The sequence below is a fragment of the Lygodium microphyllum genome, chromosome 26, assembly GCF_053477565.2.
Source record: "Lygodium microphyllum isolate KBCC chromosome 26, Lygodium_microphyllum_v1.1.10, whole genome shotgun sequence".
Lineage (NCBI taxonomy): Eukaryota > Viridiplantae > Streptophyta > Polypodiopsida > Schizaeales > Lygodiaceae > Lygodium > Lygodium microphyllum.
This window is the reverse complement of record NC_141160.1, coordinates 37,634,124-37,655,948: the sequence shown is the minus strand read 5'-3', so window position 1 is coordinate 37,655,948 and position 21,825 is coordinate 37,634,124. Positions and strand designations below refer to the sequence as shown.

At 42.2% G+C, this 21,825-nt stretch overlaps 2 protein-coding genes across 5 annotated transcripts in view; both read left to right on the top strand.

Annotated features, from left to right (window-relative positions):
* Positions 1-21,825, top strand: part of FAAH (fatty acid amide hydrolase) — a 249,441-nt gene that overhangs the window by 210,365 nt on the left and 17,251 nt on the right. For all 4 annotated transcript variants that reach the window (XM_087667692.1, XM_087667693.1, XM_087667691.1 and 1 more), the window contains 4 exons: positions 2,562-2,654; positions 2,734-2,802; positions 2,895-2,959; positions 3,430-3,491. In XM_087667692.1, the coding sequence (XP_087523818.1) occupies positions 2,562-2,654; positions 2,734-2,802; positions 2,895-2,959; positions 3,430-3,491 (289 nt within the window). The remainder of the gene's footprint in view (positions 1-2,561; positions 2,655-2,733; positions 2,803-2,894; positions 2,960-3,429; positions 3,492-21,825) is intronic.
* On the top strand, positions 11,256-13,012 carry LOC148013156 (uncharacterized). Its single transcript, XM_087668434.1, has one exon. The coding sequence runs from the start codon at positions 11,735-11,737 to the stop codon at positions 12,455-12,457; it is 723 nt and encodes a 240-aa protein (XP_087524560.1). The 5' UTR covers positions 11,256-11,734; the 3' UTR covers positions 12,458-13,012.

Here is a 21,825-nt window from a genome sequence, read left to right as displayed (position 1 = left end):
AGCTTGTTCAAATTGAAGAAGTTTGAACCAGTTTTTCCAAAAGTTATTTGTATTGTTGCTTATCTAAACCATTTCACACCCTTGTAAAAGGCCATTGTGTGTGGGATTCTTTATTACTCAAAAGTCTTTGTAAATCTCAAAAATATTCCTTCTTGGAAATTGGAGTTAGACACTACCGTGAAAGATAATCCGGTAAGTCCTCTCCATTAAGTAAAATGTCAACTCAAGATGTAATTGATAAGTTTGCAAGTTTCGGACTCCACACTTGGTAATCCAAAATGATGTATTTGCATATGTAGAAGAGCCTATGGGGCATTATCATTGGGAGAGGCACAACAAGCTTGGGAGAGGAATATGAAGAAAGCAATGAGAAAGCATTGGGATACATAGCAGCAAGCTTAGGTGATGAATGCATACACCACATTGATGGTATTCTAAGTGTAAAGTTAGCATGGGAGAAACTCAACAAAGTTTTTGGCACCAAATCAAAGCACTCCAAGATGAAAGTTTTAATGCAACTTTATAATTTGAAGCTCAACCCAAAAGAAAATCTCACAAGTCACTTGAACAAGTCTAAGGGTATTGAAAAGAATTCGATGTTCTAAAAAGAACACTTGGTGAAGATGAGGTCAAAGCTATTTTATTAGCAAGTTGTGATGTTGATGGCTATTTGAGTTTAGTTAAAACATTATCTAATATGGATGATTTAAAGCTACACAAATTGACGTATCCTTACTAGAGAGAGAGAGAGAGAGAGAGAGAGAGAGAGAGAGAGAGAGAGAGAGAAATTAAAGCATTACAAAATGTCTTTCTTACTACAAGAAACTCAAGGCTTAAATGCAATCATTGTGGATTAACTAATCATGAAGAAAAGAATTGCAGAAACAAAGGCAAACATCAGTGCACAATTTATAGACACTTCGGTTATTTTGAGAAAGAGTGATATCCCAACTAGGCAAACTATGCAAACAAGTTCTTCAAAATCATGATGTATCTAAATCAAATGAATCCAATGATGTATCTCCATTCAATGGACACCTATTCTAAATCCCATAGTTGTAAAGTCCACCATTGGCACCAATGATGTAATCAAGGGGAAAAATCTCCTATTCAATTCAGTGTTATTTGCTTACATTTTGTTTTAGTCACACCACATATTTATGAGTATGATATGGGACTCGGGCGGGTAATTTTATTTTGCAATCACATCGGTGATGACAGTCGCAATTGGTAACGATCAACCACGTATTAAGGGGGGTTTGCTAGCATATTTCATGTGTTTGTATGGGAATTCGGTCTAAGCAAATGGATAGATATATGGATGGATAAGGATGGATGAGTTGGCACCAAGAAGAGGCTACCTACAATGTATGAAATGTATCCCATAGGCAAAGAGAAGTAAGTGTCTCAAGATGGAAAAGCTATAAATTCATGTACTTGCTCAACCGTGAATCAATTATCTTTCTTGCATACATTCTTACTATGAATGTCTCTCTCATATCCTCCATAATTTCCTCAGTTGAATGTTGCTTGGGTCAGTTTGCCATATGTATTTGGTTTCTAGTATGGCTTTTGGATCCTACCTTGATGGAATGAAGGTCGGGTGACATTCTTTAAGAGAGTTTATACCACAGGCATGCGAATTCACTCCTAGCTCTTTGGGCATGATGGACTTTTGCATTAGTAGTGCTGTACAGGGGTAGGACCTTGGAAATTGTGAATTTCCTAAGATCAAACCTGGAACTTTCATGGTTAAAGTTTAAAAAGTGGTTTTTGACATTCAAATGAAAGTCTGGGTCAGATGTTGGGTGAGGCCGTTTTACAAAATTAAAATTTGGCCAGAATTTGAGTGCGGCTACTGAAGTTTTAAATATATATGCCTTTACACATTGTACTGAAATAACCAAACATAAAGCTGTAAATATGTAGGTGCATATGTAAGACTCTATATAGTCACATGTAAAGGATGTTGAAACTGTAATACACATGATCGTTGGGCCACAATATATGAAAAAGGTGGTGATATGGACAAACATGCTCAGATAATGTACAAAGTGCCCAGAAATTCAATGCCCTTTATGGTCTGTGCATTAGATAGGGCATTATGGCAGCAGCCGCTGAGGACAAGATATGCCACCTCTGCCACCATGATTCTGAGACAAAGGAGCACTACATATGTGGTTGTCATTCTACTTCCAGTCTGTCATGAGATCCTGGGATGACAGCCATGGAGCAGTTCTGTTGTCTTATGTACCATCATGTGATCACTTAGTCCATAAGACCTCATGTACTGAATAGCTGTTTAGTCTTACTTCACACTTTTCTTTTCATGGGAGAAAAGAAAACTCTATTAATAATACCTCAGAGATAAACCTGAGGCAAAATACAAAGTACAAGGAACTCTATAAAGAGTAACTCAGTACATCAAAGTGTCTGAGTCCCATGTCCGCCTTACTTTACACATCTTTTTATTTTCATTTGGCATTGTCAATAAAGAATTTTTACCTTTGCTTTGTTGAATCTTCTCTCTCACATGTTTTCAGTATGTGAAATTGGTGCAGGAGAAGAAAAGACATCTCTTATGAAATTCGAAGCACGTTAGCCTTGATGCGAGCTTTTAGCTCGCGGGACTATGTGACAGCACAACGTCTACGGTACTTGGAGCTTGAACTTTGTTTCTACTGATTTTCTGAGAAAGTTCGGTGACACAAATGGGGCTTCACCTCTTTGCAGGAGGAGAGCAATGTTCTTTCATATGGAGGCCTTCAAGAAAGTTGATGTAATTGTGACACCAACTACCCCGTATGTTTCCAAGCCCCAACACCCAGACATGCCAGATCAGGGCTTTAATTTGTATTTAATCTAGAGTTATTAATAGTGTCTTCTGAATGCAGCATTACTGCACCGTTGATACCAAATAGTGCCCTAAAATATGGTGAAAGTGATCTTGTTCTAGGGGGTGAGTATCTTTCTTATTTTGCAAGTACAGGCTCTCAAAACACTACCTCATTGCAATGTTGATTTGTAATTGCTAAGAATACATGACATTTAAGCGATTGCTTATTGACTTGCTAAATCTTTAATGGTGTCATCTGAAGAAAACTTTTTACTGTCCTGGTACTGATTATTTCCCAGTGCATTTGAAGAGCTAAGATTTACTGCTGATAGATTTCCTACTATACTATGAATGATTATTGAGAAGTATAATTTTAGATTCTATTCACAGATTGTGAAGTGTATTATCCTTAATCCAGAATTTCTTGCCATCTTTCAAGCTCCTTACACTGGAACATTTATTGTCCAGAATCTTTATCATAGGTTTTATCAAGTAGAAAGGTTGACAGCATACTAAAGTCTCCTGCTGAGTTAGTCTGAAATGCAGTTCTGGCTCTCAGAGCTTATGAGGCTATTCTCTTTTTGCTGCTGCAGGGAGTTTGATGCGGTTTGTTGTTGCTGCAAACTTTTTAGGTTTTCCAGCTATTTCAGTTCCAGTAAGCACCTCTATCTTGTCATAGCATCTTGCTAACATGATTTCAAAAGCATCTAGGATCATCAAGGCAGAGAACAACTGTGAACTTCCTGGTAGATTAAGATTTAATGAATCATCTAATTATCAATACAGGATCTGAAGAAAAACAGGTTTTTCAATCCATGATATTTTGCTAGTGTAAAACTTGGAGTGGGCATAAAAGTTCAAAGGATGTCCAGTGAGCTTACATAATTTGAGTGATTGCCATTGACTGGTTAACCTGTTTTCCAAGTCTAATAGTAACAATAGCCCTCTCAAGCATTGTCCTTCTACATTTGCATTTGTGCATTTTTGCATTTACAGCACTGCCATTTCTTGAGGGTGATCTTTTCTGTTTTCTGTGGAAATCGGAGTGGCACTCCAGTAAGTGATGTGTATTGCATCACATTTGGGATCAATCTACAAGATAGAAGTCACTAGCCTTGTTGGACCTTGTCGGCTCCCGCACAACAACTCCTTTGGCATGGTTTCACACATAGAGCCAATATTTTCTCATGAACAGGACTATTGACTGAGGACAGGAGTCCTTGAACTACTTCACCAAGTGTTACTCTTGAGTTTCCAGTTTGTAAGTTTGTCAGTCTTACTGAGAGGAGTTTATAAGAAATAATATCCAAAATATCAAAAATAGGCTAAACTTGTCCAAAAATCCCGTATTTTGGAACAAGATAAGATACATTACAGCTCGGAGACTAGGAGTAGAGAGATGATTTTCTCAGGATTCCGATTCTGGCACCTTCTTTCACTGTTAGCCACATATAGTTCCGCACTACAGGCCTCCTGATTGATTATTTATTCAGGCCTTGTAATCGGCTTCCCTCTTTGTTGTAGAGCTTTTGTTTTCAAAGTCTTTTACAGGGCTGTTTGAATACTGTGCATTGCCTTGGGTTACATTGTCGTGAGGAGATTTATTAATAGAAGTTTCTTTTCTAGGATAAAAGGATGGTTGCAAGATAGCTACTCTTATAAAATGCTTGATGTAATCAATAAGAGCCAGTATGATAAAAAGGCTGAAAGGGTAAGGAGGTGGATTTATCCAAGAAAGCATCCACCACTTTTAGGAAAGGTTATCCACGACCTAGAGCTGTCCTTTGGTGCAATGTAATGTGTTGTAAACATATTGTACTTTGGTTATTTAAAGAGTCATTGTCCAACCAGCTGTTCCTTCTGTGTGATTTATTAGTACTGTTCATGTAATAGGTTGTTCTGAGAGCCAGCAGGCCTCGTAAATATTTCCTGTGAGAGAGAGTTAGGTCTGTTAGCTCTATGCTGACCTGATGGTCTATTGTAAATATTTACTTCTTAATACAATTATCTTCACGAAAAAAAGAAAGAAAGATCTATTAACGTCTCTAGAAGGCCAGAATGGCCTATGAGACCATAACTAATACAACTGGTATCATCATCTCTCATCAGAGAAGACCACAATTAAAGCACCAACTATATAATTCCGATCCTCCATTAATCCACGCACACAAGCCACATGCCCATGGATACCCAATGCTGAATCAAAAGTAAAGGCATTGCGAGTACGCCATATATGCAATAGGGCTGTCCATCCAAGGAAATGGAATAGGCAGGAACAATCTGAATGCAAATAGGGGATGGAGGACATATTTCCCATAATCCACGAACAAACTGGTATGCAGTGCTAAGTTACCGAGGACCACACTCGGGAAATGAAATTCTAGATCTGTCGCGCAACAGGGCAAGAGACAAAGAGGTTAATAGATCTCTCTCTCTCTCTCTCTCTCTCTCTCTCTCTCTCTCTCTCTCTCGTAAAAGGTAATTGTATTAATTACGAAAAAAAGGTGCAAGATTACATGATTACATGATTACAAGAGACACGAGGACCCTAGGCCAACGTGTGGGAAATCCCCGTACTAATCCACGAAAAAGGGAGGATTTGCTTCCCTGGCATCTCTCTCTCTCTCTCTCTCTCTCTCTCTCTCTCTCTCTCTCTCTCTCTCTCTTTTTTTCGTAAAAGGTAATTGTATTAATTACGAAAAAAAGTACAAGATAACTTGATTACAAGAAACATGATGCCAATTCCAGGCCATCATGTGAAAAGGGGCTAATTGCTACGAGTTACAAAGTTATGGCAAGGGGGTAGATGAAATTGCCATAAGCCAGGTACGGAAGTCCTCCCTAGAGAGCAAATCAGAATGTCGGAGAAGATCGAACTGCCAATACAAAAGGCCCTTAAGCCTTGCAATATGTCGCTGAACATTATAGGCGGAGTCAAAGAGAAAAGCATTCCTAATGGTCCAGTTATGCCAACAGCCCCAATATCGGAGAAAATGATACATGAGTTTCATATGTGGCTGTGCAGGAGTGGGGTATTTGGGCTGTCCGAAAACCCAATCAAATGGGCGCAGGGTGAATCCAACCGCTCCTTGCCAAATAGCCGACAAAAAGGACCAGACTTTTTTTGCGACGGGGCAAGAAATAAATCTGTGGCGGGCTGATTCCACAGCAGTGGTGCAAAAGAAGCAGTTGCCATTGGAGATTCGTCGCTTGGAAAGAGCTGACGCAAGCGGAAGACCACCAATCATCACTCTCCAAAGAAAGACTTTACATTTGAAGGGGGTCTTGTTCAACCAGCCTTCCATCACAGTTGCCCTCCACCAAGACCGGGGCTTTCGCAAACCCCATAAAGCATTGGTTTTGTTAACTAACCATTGTTGATCTTTGATCAGAATATGATAAACTTGATTAGCAGAAGCTTTGCTTAAAGTCAGCCGGCCTTGTAGGTCCCAATCCTGCCAGGGATGATCTGAAGCAAGGTCAGGAAAGGGTTGTCTGCTCTGGAGCATCCGCAAAAGCTGTTCCCATAACGACCTATATCCCCGCGGGATCCTGTAAAGCCTCCTAGCTGTACGAAAAGATATAAGTACATTGCGACTAGCAAGGGTGGCATCCGCAACCGAAGACAAGCCCAAACGAGCCATCCGGTTGAATTGTGGTCTAAGCTCATTTTTGCCTTCCCATACAAGTAAACGCGAGACTGCCAATAATTCCAATTGAAAAGAATTCATAGCCACGCGATCCTCCGCTGGATGCCATTGAGCCTTTATAAGGACCCGTTTCCAGGAACATACCAAATGATTAAGCAGCGACGAAGAAGAACTGGAGAACCTCGAATCAGCATTAAGAACATGCCACCAAGAAGTCTGGATTTGGGTATTGCCATGTAGAAGCCCATGGCTCTCAAGAAAATAACGGGCTATATCGACCCATGGATGATGATCCAAACACATGGCGCGGAAGAGAGACCAGCGGAGTGCCTGCATGTGAGTTTGGGCGTCTAAGATAGCTCCGCCACCCATGCGTTTGGGGGTGCAGGCATGCGACCAAGAAATCCAGGAAATACCTGCATGCAATGAGTCCTTCTTCCATAGCATGAAGCGAATAGACTGAGTAAGCGCATTGAGAGTCATAGTAGTCCAGGGCAATAGTGGCAGAAAATATGTCAACATTGGCAACATAATTGTCTGGGCCACTTTGAGACGAATATGGAAGGGCCAGGCTTAAGATTTCCAATACATAAACTTAGCCTCCATTTTCTGAGAGATCCACTGCAGAAGCTGCTTTGGTGGAACGTCAACACCCAAAGGGTACCCAAGGTGCCTGACAATGGAGCCACGAGGAATAACCCGACCCTGCCAGTCCAAGGACTGCAAATCCGACTCCGTGCAGCTAAGAATGGCTGATTTGAGCGCATTGATGCGAAGGCCGGAGGCTTGACCAAAGATGCCCCAAACATCCAATGCGCGCTTGAGGTTGTCCTTGTCCGCACGCAAAATCATAAAAGTATCATCCGCCAGGGATTGGCTAATGAAGTGCTGTCCTGAAGGAAGCGACAGACCGGCCAACTGAGAAGAGGCTACCATATGGGATAACATGGAAAGAACTGGATGTGTCACGAGGGCAAAGAATAGCGGGCTCAAAGGGCATCCTTGTCTGACAGAACGGGCAAGTACAAATGGCTCGGTAACACCTCCGTTCAGCATGACTCGCGAAGACGCTGCCGCGCTAATGGTGTAGATAAGACGAGACATCCGGGGAGCAAAGCCCATAGCCGACATAAGTTCAGCAACGAAAGACCAATCCAGATAGTCAAAAGCCTTTTCCAGGTCCAGTTGAATCAGTACTACCTCCTGGTTCGAATGCCGTGCATAATCAATAGCTAGTTGAGCATTCAATACATTGTGCAGAATATTTCGGCCCTTAATGAAACCATACTGTAAAGGATGCACAATGGCCGGGAGATGCTTGTGAAGTCGATTCGCCATTATTTTGGAAAAGATTTTGTACATTGAGCCCATCAAGGAAATGGGCCGCCACTGTGTCAACCTAGATGGCGAGGGGACTTTTGGAAGTAGTTTAATAAGGCCTTCTTTCCATGAGGCAGGCATGATCCCGGTTTGCCACACCTGCTGAAACAAAGCCTGCAATAGTTTCGCCAGTTGGGTAGCAAAAGCTTCAAAGAACTCATTGGTGAGGCCATCCCAACCCGGGCTTTTATCCTTGGGCAAATGTAACAAGACATCCATAACCTCTGCCGCACAAATATCGGACTCCATAATAGCTTGCACGTCCTGCGGTAGCTGATTGCGGACCAGGTCATAAAAACCCGAACGGGCCTGGGCGATTTGATCTGAAGGTGGCGAAGTGGTGCCGAGAAGGTCACGGAAATAATTCCTGCACATATGCACAATAGTCTGCGGGTCCATGATAAGGTGACCTTCTGCATCCTCGAGTCTGGTCATATTCTCCCTAGCAGGAGAGGCGTGAAGAGCTCGGAAGAACTTATGGGTTTGACATGCATTATCGTGCAACGTATCTGTCAGATGTCGCAGTTTGGCCTGCTGATATGATTGCAATTGAAATTCTTTAAGAAGATCCGCCACCCGCATGGCCAGCGCTAGCAGAAACGCATCATCCGGAGAGTCCACCAGCAGGGAACGAACCAAAGCCGGTATGTCCTCGGCTGCCTTGCGACGCTGCCGAGAAAGCGACGCATGGTGGATCCCATACTGCCGAGCAACCCGCTGCACATTAGAAAGCAATCGTTTAAATGCCGCAGTGCCCTGAGAAGCGAAGTCGAAGAGAAATCTGTCAATCAATTGCTGCATATAGCCCTGAAAGATTGCATGCTTCAGGTAAGACGAATTGAAACGCAAAGGGGGTCTCCCCAGAAATTGCTTGAACGGGGCAATGGGTTGTGCAAGCAGCTCCAGCTGCAGCGGGAAATGGTCGGACAAGGCATATTGCTGCAACACCTTGATTTCGAGCATCTCAGGAAGAAAATCATCATTCTGCATGATATATATACGATCCAATCTCGACCATGTTGTTGCATACTGGGCAGAATGGAAAGTAAACCCTGTAGCAGACGGGTGTAGCCAGGACCAAAGGTCTTGCTTAAGAACGTGAAGAGCCAACGCCTGCCACATACGACTTTCCGGCGTATCCATCACCGAATGTTGCGACGTGGACTGGGAAGAATCCACACACATATTGAAATCCCCCATGAAGAAGCCCCGTCTGCCAAGTGACAAGGAGGTCTGCAAAGTCTGCCAAAGCGCCCGACGAGAGACGGAATCATTCGGAGCATAGAGGCCAAGTAGCCATAAGATTTCCCCTTCGAATATAATTTCAATCACCAAAAAACGGCCATGAACATCATTTTTAATTAGAACAGGCTGATATTTGTCATGGACAATCATGAGCACGCCCGAATAATGCATGGGCTGTGACCCAGCATAAAACAATCTAAAACCATGGCAATCTACCACTTTTCCGGCTTCATCGTGACTCTTGTGCTCAACAGCGCACAGGACATCCCACTGATTTTCATGCAATACAGTCCACATAGCATGTTGCTTGTGCCGAGAACAAATTCCCCGCACATTCCATGTGGCGATTTTCATGTATACTCAAAACAAAATCAGGTACGAGGCACTGCTTGCCTCGCTTTGACCTTGTCAGCGAGAATGTCCAGAACTCCCTCGTCCAAGAAGTCCGCCAACACTGCAAAAGAGTTCTGCGGACCAGATTTGAAAGTAGACGGCATATCTGCTGGCTTTGAGATGGAACGGGGATAGCGACGGTCCCAGGGGGTAATGACATTACCTCTGGTATCAAATGCCAGCTTAGCAGAGGGCCCCTTTGAACGATCCGAATACATTTTCCTGGCGGGCTGATGAAGGGGGGCAGAGGAAATCATAGCAGGGGCCGAGCGCTCAGAAGACTGCATTTCCTTCCTGCGCATGTATGTACGCATGGAATCTTGTGATGTAGTAGACGCATTGTTCTCCATGGCCGCAGCAACCCTGTTGCCTTTTTTTGCACGTACTTCCACCCAATTAGTGGCGCTGGAATCCAGACCCGCAACTTGTTGTTTACCTTTGGCCAAAGCGTGGGGCTGATGGGTAGCATTCAGCGATGGGGCATCACACACCATATCTTCCATGGGCGGCACAGCATGGCCATCCTGGGAAGTGTGTTGCTGTTCTGGGCATTCGGCCATAAAGTGCCCCAACTGTCCACAGGAGAAGCAGTGCCCTGCAAAATTGCCCCATTTCAAGCGAAAGTGTAATGGGTGCATGCCAGAGCAATTGAGGCGTAACCAGGCAGGCCTTTTTCGTGCAGTGTCCCAGAGCATACACAAGCGGTTGTGATTGACAGCCCGGAGACTGGGAGGGACCAGAACAGTGCCCACAGCGGCCATAGCATCCTTCAATAATGGCCAATAAACAGCCGGACAGTTTTCCACCTCGACCCAGACCGGGCATTCACGTTGCAGCAGACGCTGGAAATCTGCCATTGGACGCCATGGAACCACATGAACCAACCGGCGATCAAAAAACAAAGGCAGTTTAGACAGAAGAGCAGCACGGTGCGTTTCTGATTTCAGCAGGACCTCAAAAAAACCCCGGGAGCCAACAAAAATCTCTTCAACACATTCCCCTTGTAACAGATGTTGCAACCACTGGCGGATACGGGAAATCAACGGGATTCGCCCAGTGAAGAAGAGTATGACAGCGCGATCATAGAATACCGAAAAGGAGCGTAAGACAGTTTTTGGGTCCACTGTGGCATCCAGCACATCATCAGGTGCAGAGTCAGCGAAGGCTTCCTGATTATGTTGAACATAATCGCCAAGCAAGGTGTTTGCAAATTCCAGCAAATGTTCCCAGTCCACTTCCTTCTCTCTCTCTCTCTCTCTCTCTCTCTCTCTCTCTCTCTCTCTCTCTCTCTCTCTCTCTCTCTCTCTCTCTCTCTCTCTCTCTCTCTCTCTCTCTCTCTCTCTCTCTCTCTCTCTCTCGCGTGCGTGGCACTGGCGTGCATGACAGGACGGGCCGGCGTGACTCTAGCGTGACACTGTGATCGCTGACGGGGATGCTGTGACGAGATCGCCTGAGCTATCATGATCACTGACGGGGATACTATGATGGGATTGCTTGAGCTATCGTGATCGTGATCACTGACGAACTACTAACGGGGATGCTGGCATGACAGGCGTGTTTGGCGCGAGTGACAAGAGCTGACGTGACTGTCATGTCCGTCCTACAAGAGGCAACAGTGTGGTGGGAGCAACAATAGTGACAGTAGTCTAGCGGGACTGGCGTGAGTGCTGACCCAAAGGAGCTGCTCTGCAAGTGACTGTAAACAATGTGAAGGCATTTGGGCTTGTAAAAGATTACTGGGCTTGCAAAAATTTAGTGAGGGGTTAGGGAAACCCTGGAAATTTGCAGGAATCACAAAATTTGCTCTGATTTTGACAGTACAAAGTACAAGCTGAGTGGCTTTGCACACAGTGTGTGAGAGATGGATAATGTAGACAAATGCAAGCATCAAATCGTGGAAAATGAATATCTAGGAGACGAATCTGATCAAGAACTAACACAACCGTCCATGGAAGCAATGTTCAACACCCCTTCTAAGAACACAAGGTACAAGACGTATGGCCATAGGGTCCCCATCTCCCCAGCATCTAACAGGCATAGAAAGAACTCACGCACCATGAATGAAAAGAAATAGGAAGAAATTCATCTCATGATTCGCTCTGAACTATGAATTATGAGACAAGAATTGGAGAAAGAAATACGAGAGCGGGTCAAAGCCAAAATAATAGTAAATCAGAGGGCAGAAATGCAAGACATGCAGATAAAGATTAAGAATGACTTATAGGCACAAATGTTGTGTGAAATGCATATGCTGATAACTGAAATGTTGAAAGTGGTAGATGCCTACAAATCTGAAATATTAGAACTGGGGAAAGAATTGAATACATTCAAGAAAAAAGAAATAAATGTGCAAGAAGAACTACAAAAAGAGAAAGAAGCTTTGAAGGCATGTGAAAGGGAGGTTCACTCATGGGCAGACGTGGCAAAGACAACACAGAAGCAAATAGAAGAAGCTAGCCCATGGATTGAGGTAGTAAAAAAGAATAAGGGAACATCCGTAAACAAGACTGAGGTACTAAATGCTACCTTGGAAGAAGAGGCTAGGAGACAGGCTAGGGTTTTACACGTACGGGTAGTAGGATGGGAGGAGAAGAGCAGCCCACAAGAAGATACTAAGACACTTGCTAACAAAATTGGGGCTTCAGACGTACCTATCGTCAGTGCTTGGAGAGTGGGGAAAGAGGACTCTAAGTCCAAGGCTCCAATTCTTCGCTTTGGGAACATAGAGAAAAAAAAGGCCTTCCTCTCCAAGAGGAGAGCCCTCAAGGGTGAGAAGATCTATTTGGATGCGAAGCTTATCCCGGCACAAATAGCGCATCACAGAGAACACATGCCCAAGGTATTGGAGGCTCGCAAAGAGGGAAAGTGGGCTGTTTATAGGGATGGACGAGTCATCATCACTGACAAAAGGACTTCATGGCAGTACGAGGCCTATGGGATACTTCGGATGTGAATATGGAATTGTAATGGAACCCTACGCTTGGATGCTGGTTATGTTGAAGATAGCTTCCGAAACATAGATATAGCAATGTACACAGAAACACACCAATGTAAAGGTAGCCGACTACCATACGTGCAGGGATACAGGTGGGAAATTGCATTTCGTCCAGCAACTAGAAAACGAGGAAGCTCTAGGGGTTCTAGAGGTGTGGCCGTACTATACCAGGAAGACCTCAAAGGGATAGTGCAAGTAATGAAAAGAGATGATGATGTATGATATTTATGGATTAGGATACATGCAGGAAGACCACGGGATATATTCATCGCAATATGCTACTTCCCTCCTGTAAATTCTACCTATGCCACATGAGATGGATCTCCATTTGATGTACTTTATGAGGATATCATGAGATATGCTAGCATTGGGGACATATTATTAGTAGGAGATTTCAATGCACGCATTGGAGATAGACAGAGTGACTTTTATATACATGATAATGCCATGTTCAAAGAGATCGACATAGATGAAATAGGCCTACACAGGAGAGCCCAGGATAAAGTGAGTATCTATGGGACACACCTATTGACTTTGGGAAGTGCACATACACTAGCCATCTTTAATGGTCTGCCACAATGGCCAAGATCTGACAATTTGACATGCTGGAATCACAAAGGAGGGGCAAGTACTATGGACTACTTGATGGGCTTAACCAGCATTGATACTAGACATCCAAAACTTTAAGATATCTAAGAGACCAATTGGCATAGCAGTAGATCATGCTATGTTGACATTCATGCTCTCTTGTGTACATATGAAACATGAAACACCATGCCTCCCTAGACATCCCAAATACTACTTTTACAAAAGACACCTCACATATCTATAGTGGTTCTCTGCAGACCAGTTTACCTACATTGGACTTGAGTAGATCATTGGAAGAATGTAGAAGGAATTTAGCAAAGGCCATACATGGATCAACCATGTATGCATTCCCACACACCTTGCCCCGATGTAGACTCACATGATCTACTGCTCCCCAAAATAGTTGGTATGATGATGAGTGTAGAGTCACCCGAGCTCACTTACAGAGAGAAGTGGAGCTAGGCACTTAGACACATCGCCAAGCAAAGGCGTTCTTCAAACACCTTGTGTGGAAGAAGAAACGAGACTACTTAGCGAAAGCAGAAGCAGAGATATCTTAAAGTTCTGGATGTCTGGTATCAATGCTGATGAGCCTATCAAGTAGTCCACATTACTTGCCCCTCATTTGTGATTCCAACATGTCAAATTGTCAAATCCTAGCCATTGTGGCAGACCATTAAAGATGGCTAGTCTATGTGCACTTCCCAAAGTCAATAGGTGTCCCATAGGTACTCACTTCTTTATCCTGGGCTCTCCTGCGTAGGCCTATTTCATCTATGTTGATCTCTTTGAACATGGCATTATCATGCATATAAAAGTCACTCTGTTTATCTCCAATGCGTGCATTGAAATCTACTACTAATAATATGTCCCCAATGCTAGCATATCTCATGATATCCTCATAAAGTACATCAAAGGGAGATCCATCTCGTGTGGCATAGGTAGAATTTGCAAGAGGAAAGTAGCATATTGCAATGAATATATCCCATCGTCTTCCTACATGTATCCTAATCCATAAATATCGTGCATCATCATCTCTTTTCATTACTTGCACTATCCCTTTGAGGTCTTCCCGGTATAGTATGGCCATAGAGAGAGGGGGGGGCGAGGGTGGCGATTTTTGGGGGGGACACAAAGAGTATATTAACATTTCTAAAAGGCCAATGTGGCCTATGAGATCAAAGCAATACATATAATGATGGTGTGTTTCTCATCTGGACGAGAAAAGATGAAAAACATGTTTATAAGAGTGAAAAGTCAAGTAGTGTCCTATAAAAAGAAAACATGTCGATGATCTAAAAGTAAAAGTAGAAAAAGGAAACTCTCTATCAATCTCCTCACTCTCGAAAAGCACTTACTGTACCCATAACAGATTGGCAAGACTCTCCTACCACGATCTTGTTTAGTCATGATGGATTCTGTGATGGAAGGTATTGTTGCTTCTTTACAAAGCATCCAATAGCAAATCCAAGAGCTTCAAGAGAGTAATGCAAGGCTACAAGCAAAGCAACCACAAGCTTTGAGCTTAGTTCTACAAGACCTACAACGACAACTTCAGGAAATTCAAGAGACAAGCCTACATCAAGTCAGAAGTCCATCAGCTACTATTGGTAACCTTCATGATCAACATAAGAAAGAACCAAAGGTCAGCAGTCTTCCAGAGATATTTGATGGCATAAGGTCAAAATTGAGAGGTTTCCTCTAGCAAGTACAATCGTTTGTATATATGCAATGAGATTGTTATCCAAATGATGCTTCTCGGGTCAGTCTCATAGGAACTCTTCTCTCAGGTACATCTCTCTCTTGGTTTGCTACCTTGCTTGAAAGGGAATGCCTGTTGCTATATAATTTTGATGTCTTTATACAAGAATTATTTGCCACATTTGGAGAAGAAGACAAAGTAGGGGTAGCTGAAATAAAGATAAGAAATCTATGCCAAGGGTCGAGTCCTACCTCGGTATCTACATCAAAATTTTTGCAACTCATATGCGATTTAACATGGCATGAGGATTATTTTATTAGTCGATTTCATTGGGAATTAAAAGATGATGTTAAAGATCTTTTAGCTACTATGCCAAAGGTGCATACACTTAGTGAATTTCTCTCTCAAGCAATTGAATGTGACAACTTCTTGTTTGAGAGAAGGCAAGAAAGATGTTGAAGAGTCCCTTTAAGTTCAAGCATGATGAAAACTTTTGAAGACCCAACCACCCAAGAAGACCAAGTATTTGAGGTAGAGCCAATGCAAATTAATATGGCACAGTTCAAGCCATTAACAGCTCAAGAAAAACAAAGGTGGCACGTTAATGGATTATGCATGTATTGCGGCCAATAGGGACACATAGCTAAATATTTTCCTAACAAAAGAAAGATCAAGAAACTCAAAAGGTCTCTTTCCATTTGTAAATCCAACGTTTAGCTTTGTGTTAGTAGATTCACCTGGAGGAAAGACAGAAGTTTTGTTAGACTTTGGAGCCACAATATGCTTCATGGACAAGAATCTTGCTAAGAAACATGGTATACAACATCTAAGGAAAGCAAAGCCAATATGTGCAGAATCAATTGATGGTTGACCTCTTGCTTTCAAGTATGAGACTCAACACCTAAAAGTAACCCTAGGGAGTCTTGTATTAGATATAGCCTTCAACATCATTCATTGCCCAAATAGTCTTGTTCTTGGGCTGCCCTATGAGAGAGAGAGAGAGAGAGAGAGAGAGAGAGAGAGAGAGAAAGAGAGAGAGGACAAACCGAAGCTCACCTGAGAGTACACAGTCGATAGTGAAGAGAGTGTGAGAGTGAAGACATGACTCCCAATGCAATAATCAAAAGAGTGTAGTGTGCAAGTACAAAGTACAGGACTTAAACCTTAGGGTTGTTAATGTGTGTTCACACTCGAAAGGTGTAAAACATGATAAGTGCCCGAATTGTCTAACATAAGCGCATAAAATAAAGGAGAATAAAACTCAAGGAATAAACCTCTCATAAGGAGAGTAAAAAGTGTCCCAATGTCCTATTGAGGATCATCAAAACTCCTCTATGAGCATAGGCGTGAGTCAAACCCAAGAAACCCACGTGGAGTGAAGAGTGATCAACATATAATGATCATCCACCAAAGGAGATCAAATTTAAAGTATTGCGGAATGCTTTAAATTTGTCATGAGGAAGAGCTTTGGTGAAGATGTCTGCCACATTACTGGTGGTAGGATAGTAGACAAGGCTAATATCTCCTGCATGTAGCCTCTCTCTAACAAAGTGATAGTGGATCTCTGTGTTCAGTGCATGCATGAAACACTGGGTTCCGTGCCACTACAATGGCACATTCTGATTGTCAATAAACAAAGAAGTAGGCTCTGTGAGACTGATGCATCGAGATCAACCAACAAACATCTCAGCCATACACATTCAACTGTGGTAGTGAAAGCTACCTTGTAATCAGCTTCACAAGACAATGTGGTAACATTGGATTGTTTCTTGCTAAGCCAAGAGACAAAAGATGAGCCAAGAAAGAAACAATTTCCACTCGTAGAGTGACATGAAACAAAATCACCAGCCCAAATTGAATCATCGTAAGCATGTAGTTGCAATGGTCCCCCCTTGGCATAAAGCAATCCAAGAGTCCTAGTCCCCCTACATGTAACGAAAAACACACTTCATAGCTTACCAATGTGACATGCATGGACTATGCATATATCTACTTGGGGCTGAAACTGCAAACTGAATACTTGGCCTTGTGTTGCATAAATAAATGAGACATCCAACTGCTGGAGCATACATATGGATGTCAAACAAATCACTGTCATCATGCAAGGACAACGTGAGTCAAGTCTCCATTGGTGTGCCAATTGGCTTGCAGTCATGTAAACCAAACCACTCAAGAAGTCTATCAATATATGTGGACTCTAACAATTCAATGCCTCTAGCATCATGAATGAACTAAATGCTCAAATAGTAGTGCAAAGGCCCTAAGTCTGACATCTCAAAAGTTTGTTGCAAACTTCGTTTGAATGCTGAAATCTGATCAGCATGTGTCCTTGTAAGCAAAAGATCATCAACATAAAGACATATGACCAACAAGGATCCCCCGTCTTTACATACGTAAAGTATAGACTTTGATGAGCTATTTATGAACCCCTGGCTGAGTAAAAAGGCATCAATCTTTGCATACCAAGCTCGGGGAGCTTGCTTCAAACCATACAAAGTCTTTTTCAATTTACATACCAAGTATTCAGATCCCTCAACTGCAAAACCAATGGGTTGTTGTACATACACTTCTTTTTGAAGTTCCCCATGTAAAAATGCAGCCTTAATATCAAACTAGTGCACAATCCAACCATGATGGGCAGCCAAAGCAACCATAGACAGAATGGTAGTCATACGGGATGTAGGAGCAAATGTTTCCTCATAGTCCATGCCTTTCTTTTGTGCGTAGCCTTTGCCACAAGCCTAGCTTTATACTTGTCAATGGATCCATCTGCATTTCTTTTCAACTTATAGACCCACTTTGTACAAATGGCTTTCTTTCCAACAGGCAATGTCACTAAATCCCATGTTTTATCCTTTATGATAGAATCAAATTCAGCTTGCATTGCTGCCATCCAATGCACACTATGTTATGCATCCTCAAAACATTCAAGCTCCTCATCATCAAGTGTATGTAGTGCCATAGCAAACTCCATTGTATTGGCATGATCTTAGTATGACCAGCAATAGGAGCATCCAAATGACTATCTTTCATAGTCTGCAAGTACCATCTAGGCATCTACCTAGCTTCTTGATTGTGTGCAAGCTCCTATTGAATCTCAAATTCAGCATCTTGTTGAATATTCAGATCAGCCATAGGCTGAATTTCTTCATTGCTCAATGGAGCAGCTAGCTGAACATTATGTTCATTTGTTGAAGCTCCAATTGTATTACCAAAAGAAATGGGCAATGGCCCTTCAAAGACATTATTGGCAGTCTGATATGTATCAAAACCACCAAGGGATAATTTTGCAATGGGGCCCATGTCTAATGCAATTAGACAACTGATGCCACATAGTTTTCAGGCAAGCATAGGGGAACCTTGGAGCATACATGTGTTGATTTCTTCATCACTGTTGGCTACTTGAACTTTGAGGGGATACTCCAATTCTAGAGGAATACATTTCAGTTAAGCTATTCTATTGACAAAACTGTGTGCACTACCACTATCCACTAGGATAAATACATGCTTTTGATTAATTTATTCTTAAATGTGTAGTGTGGTGGGGCTCCTAAATCCTATCCATGCATCCATAGAGATGGAGCAAAGGGAAGTAGCAACTTTAGGGGGTGTAGTAGAAATGAAGTGGGCACTTGCCTGGAAACCCATCCTCTGAATCATAAAACTGTTCTTGGTCCAAGTCCTGTACATGTTTCTCATTTTCAGCATATACAAAGTTACTTGCAGTACTCCAAGCATGTGATACCTCATCTTCATTTTGTCAATCCTCCATAACATATATGCTGTGAACTTTGACCTTGCAATGTTTTGTAGATGTATTTGGAAGCATGATCCGTCGTTCTTGGTCCAAGTCCTCTACATGTTTCTTATTTTCAGCATATACAAAGTTACTTGCAATACTCCAAGCATCTGATACCTCATCTTCATTTTGGCAATGCTCATCTTCATTTTCAGCATATACAAAGTTACTTGCAATACTCCAAGCATGTGATACCTTATCTTCATTTTGGCAATCCTCCATAATATATATGTTGTGAACTTTGACCTTGCCATGTTTTGTAGGTGTATTTGAAAGCATGATCCGTCCTATAATGCATTTAACCACCTTGTTGTCCAACTTCTTTCTTAGTACCTTGGAAATATGAGCGTACGCAAGACACCCAAAAGTACAAAAATGGCCAACAGAAGGTTTCTAGCTGTCCAAGTCTCAAAAAGCATAACATTATTTAATGCCTTGGTAGGGCACATGTTCAAAACATGGCAAGCACACATAACTGCTTCCATCCAAAAACCATGTGGCAAACTCTTTGCTTTCAGCATACATCTAGCCATCTCCATGAGTGACCGATTCTTCCTCTATGCAACCCCATTCTACTGTGGAGTATATGCAGTAGTATATTGATGGACAATGCCTTTTTGCTTCAAAAAATTATTCAGCATGGAAAACATGTATTCCCCCCCTCAATTCGAATGGATAGTCTTAATCCTGCAGCCAAATTGATTTTTAGCATGTGCTACAAAAGCCAAAAATACATCATACACCTCTAACTTTTTTACCAATGATTAGACCCAACAAAAATGAGTAAAGTTATCAATGAAGGTGACAAAATAATAACAGCCACCCAATGACTTTGTCTACATAGGTCCATATATATCCGAATGCACAAACTGTAATCTCGCAGTTGCCTTAAAAGAAACATCACAAGGAAACGAGAATCGATGCATTTTTCCCAAAATGCATCCCTCACAAATATGCTCAGGAGGTCTCTCCAAGAGAGGTAAGCCATCTAGCATCTGTATACGCTGCATAAGCATCAAACCACCATAGTTGACATGCCCCATGCAAGCATGCCATAACTCTGCCTATGACATAGGAGAAGTAAGAGTAGATGCTAAATAGACCGTCTGATCAACTGAACAAGCATCTAACTCAAAGAGTCCATGACATAATGTACTAGTCAAAACCAAAGTCATGAATTATTTATCCCTGACCATACATTTGTCATCATCAAATGTAATTTGGATACCACACTTTGCCAAAGAAGAAATGTTTGACAAATTCTTCTCTATGCTTGGCACAAATAATGCATCCTGTAAACGAATAGTAGAGCTATCAATGGTTGTCAACACAATCTCCCCAATACCTCTAACAGGGTAAGATGCATCTTGGCACACTGCACAAACTTGCCAACAGGAGCTGCAATAATAGAGGAAAACAAATCCCTATAGGATGTAATGTGCCTAGAAGCACTACTATCAAAGAACCAAGTGCTAGCATCCTTAGTAGAGCTAAATGCTCTCTCAGCCCAAGAAGAGTCATAACTGCAAGTGTAGAAACATTAGTCACGTTCTACAACAAAAGGCGCAGACTCGGTAGTAGTAGAAGGTGCATCAAAAACAGACATCCCTGACTCCTCCTTAGCCATGGGCTTCTTACATTTTGTGATGTAATAACTTGGTTTCTTGCAATAGTGGCACTTGCCCTTCTTGGCTTGTGCGCCCCCTTATTTCTTGCTACTCTATGAAATACCTGAACTCCCAAAACTCTAGGGAGCATTTTTAGACTAGTTGCCCTTGCTCTTTTTCTTTGCCATAAAAGCATACTCAAAGGCTATTACGTCCACCCCATTGTTCTTTCTTGTTTGCTCAAAGGCTATTACTTCCACCCCATTGTTCTTTTTTGTTTACTCTTCTTCTAGGAGCAAACTAACCAACTGAAGGAAAATAAGCAGGTGCGGAGAAATTCTTGTGGTGAGATTTAAGGCCATATGAAAGATCAAATAAGAGGGCAATAATGAATTCAAAGTAGTAGAAATCAACTGTACATCCGAATAATACTCATCTACGTTCGTTAGCTGCTCACGCAAGTCCTGAATTTTGTTAAGATGATCTTGCATGGAACCACCTTCGTCCATCTTCACATTCTCAGGCTCTTTCTTCAAGAAAGAGATGCGTGTCTTGTTTTTTCCAGCAAACATCTGCTCAATTGTCAGCCATGCTTCTCATGAAGAAGCTATAGATCGTATGTGCGAGATGATAGACCGTTGAACTGCCAATGCAATCAATGATAGTGCTTGAGCATCCCGTGTGTCCCAAGCCTTTTGTGTTGCTAATCTCTTGGAAAGTGGCTAAGTTGGTGCGGGCTGAGCTGACTGTTGACCACGTCCTTCTGGAGGAGGTGTTGCAGGAGCCACAACTCCAAGCCGAACTTCTTCACCGCTGATACAATCCCAAAGATTCTTTGCAATCAGCACATTTTTCATCATAAAAGACCATAGGGTTATTAATGTGTGTTCATACTCGAAAGGTGTAAAACACGATGAGTGCCTGAACTGTGTAACATAACCACGTAAAATAAAGGAAAATAAAACTAGGGGAAAAGACCTCTCATAAGGAGAGTAAAAAGTGTCTTAATGTCCCATTGAGGATCACCGACACTCCTCTGTGAGCATAGGCATGAATCAAACCCAACATACCCTAACTAGAACCACATAACCTCGACATCAATTGGAGATTTAGAAAGGTTAAGCTAGTGCAAAATAATAAGATGAACAATTCTCGACCAATATACATTGGAGTAAAGGCATTCACACATCAAGCAAAGAAGAATCCATCCCTTTTTATTTATGCAATTCGAATAGAAAAGCCAAAGGACGAGAGCTTGGACACACTCCCAGCTCATTATACATAGTTCAATAATGTAAAAATGTCCCAGTGTCCTATTGAGGATCACTAACACTCCTCTGTGAGCGTAGGCATGAATCAAACCCAACATACCCTAACTAGAACCACATAACCTCGACATCAATTGGAGGTTTAGAAAGGTTAGGCTAGTGCAAAATAATAAGATGAAAGGACGAGAGCTTGGACACACTCCCAGCTCATTATGCATAGTTCAATAATGTAAAAGTGTCCCAGGGTCCTATTGAGGATTACCAACACTCCTTTGTGAGCGTAGGCATGAATCAAACTCAGCATACCCTAACTAGAACCACATAACCTTGACATCAATTGGAGGTTTAGAAAGGTTAGGCTA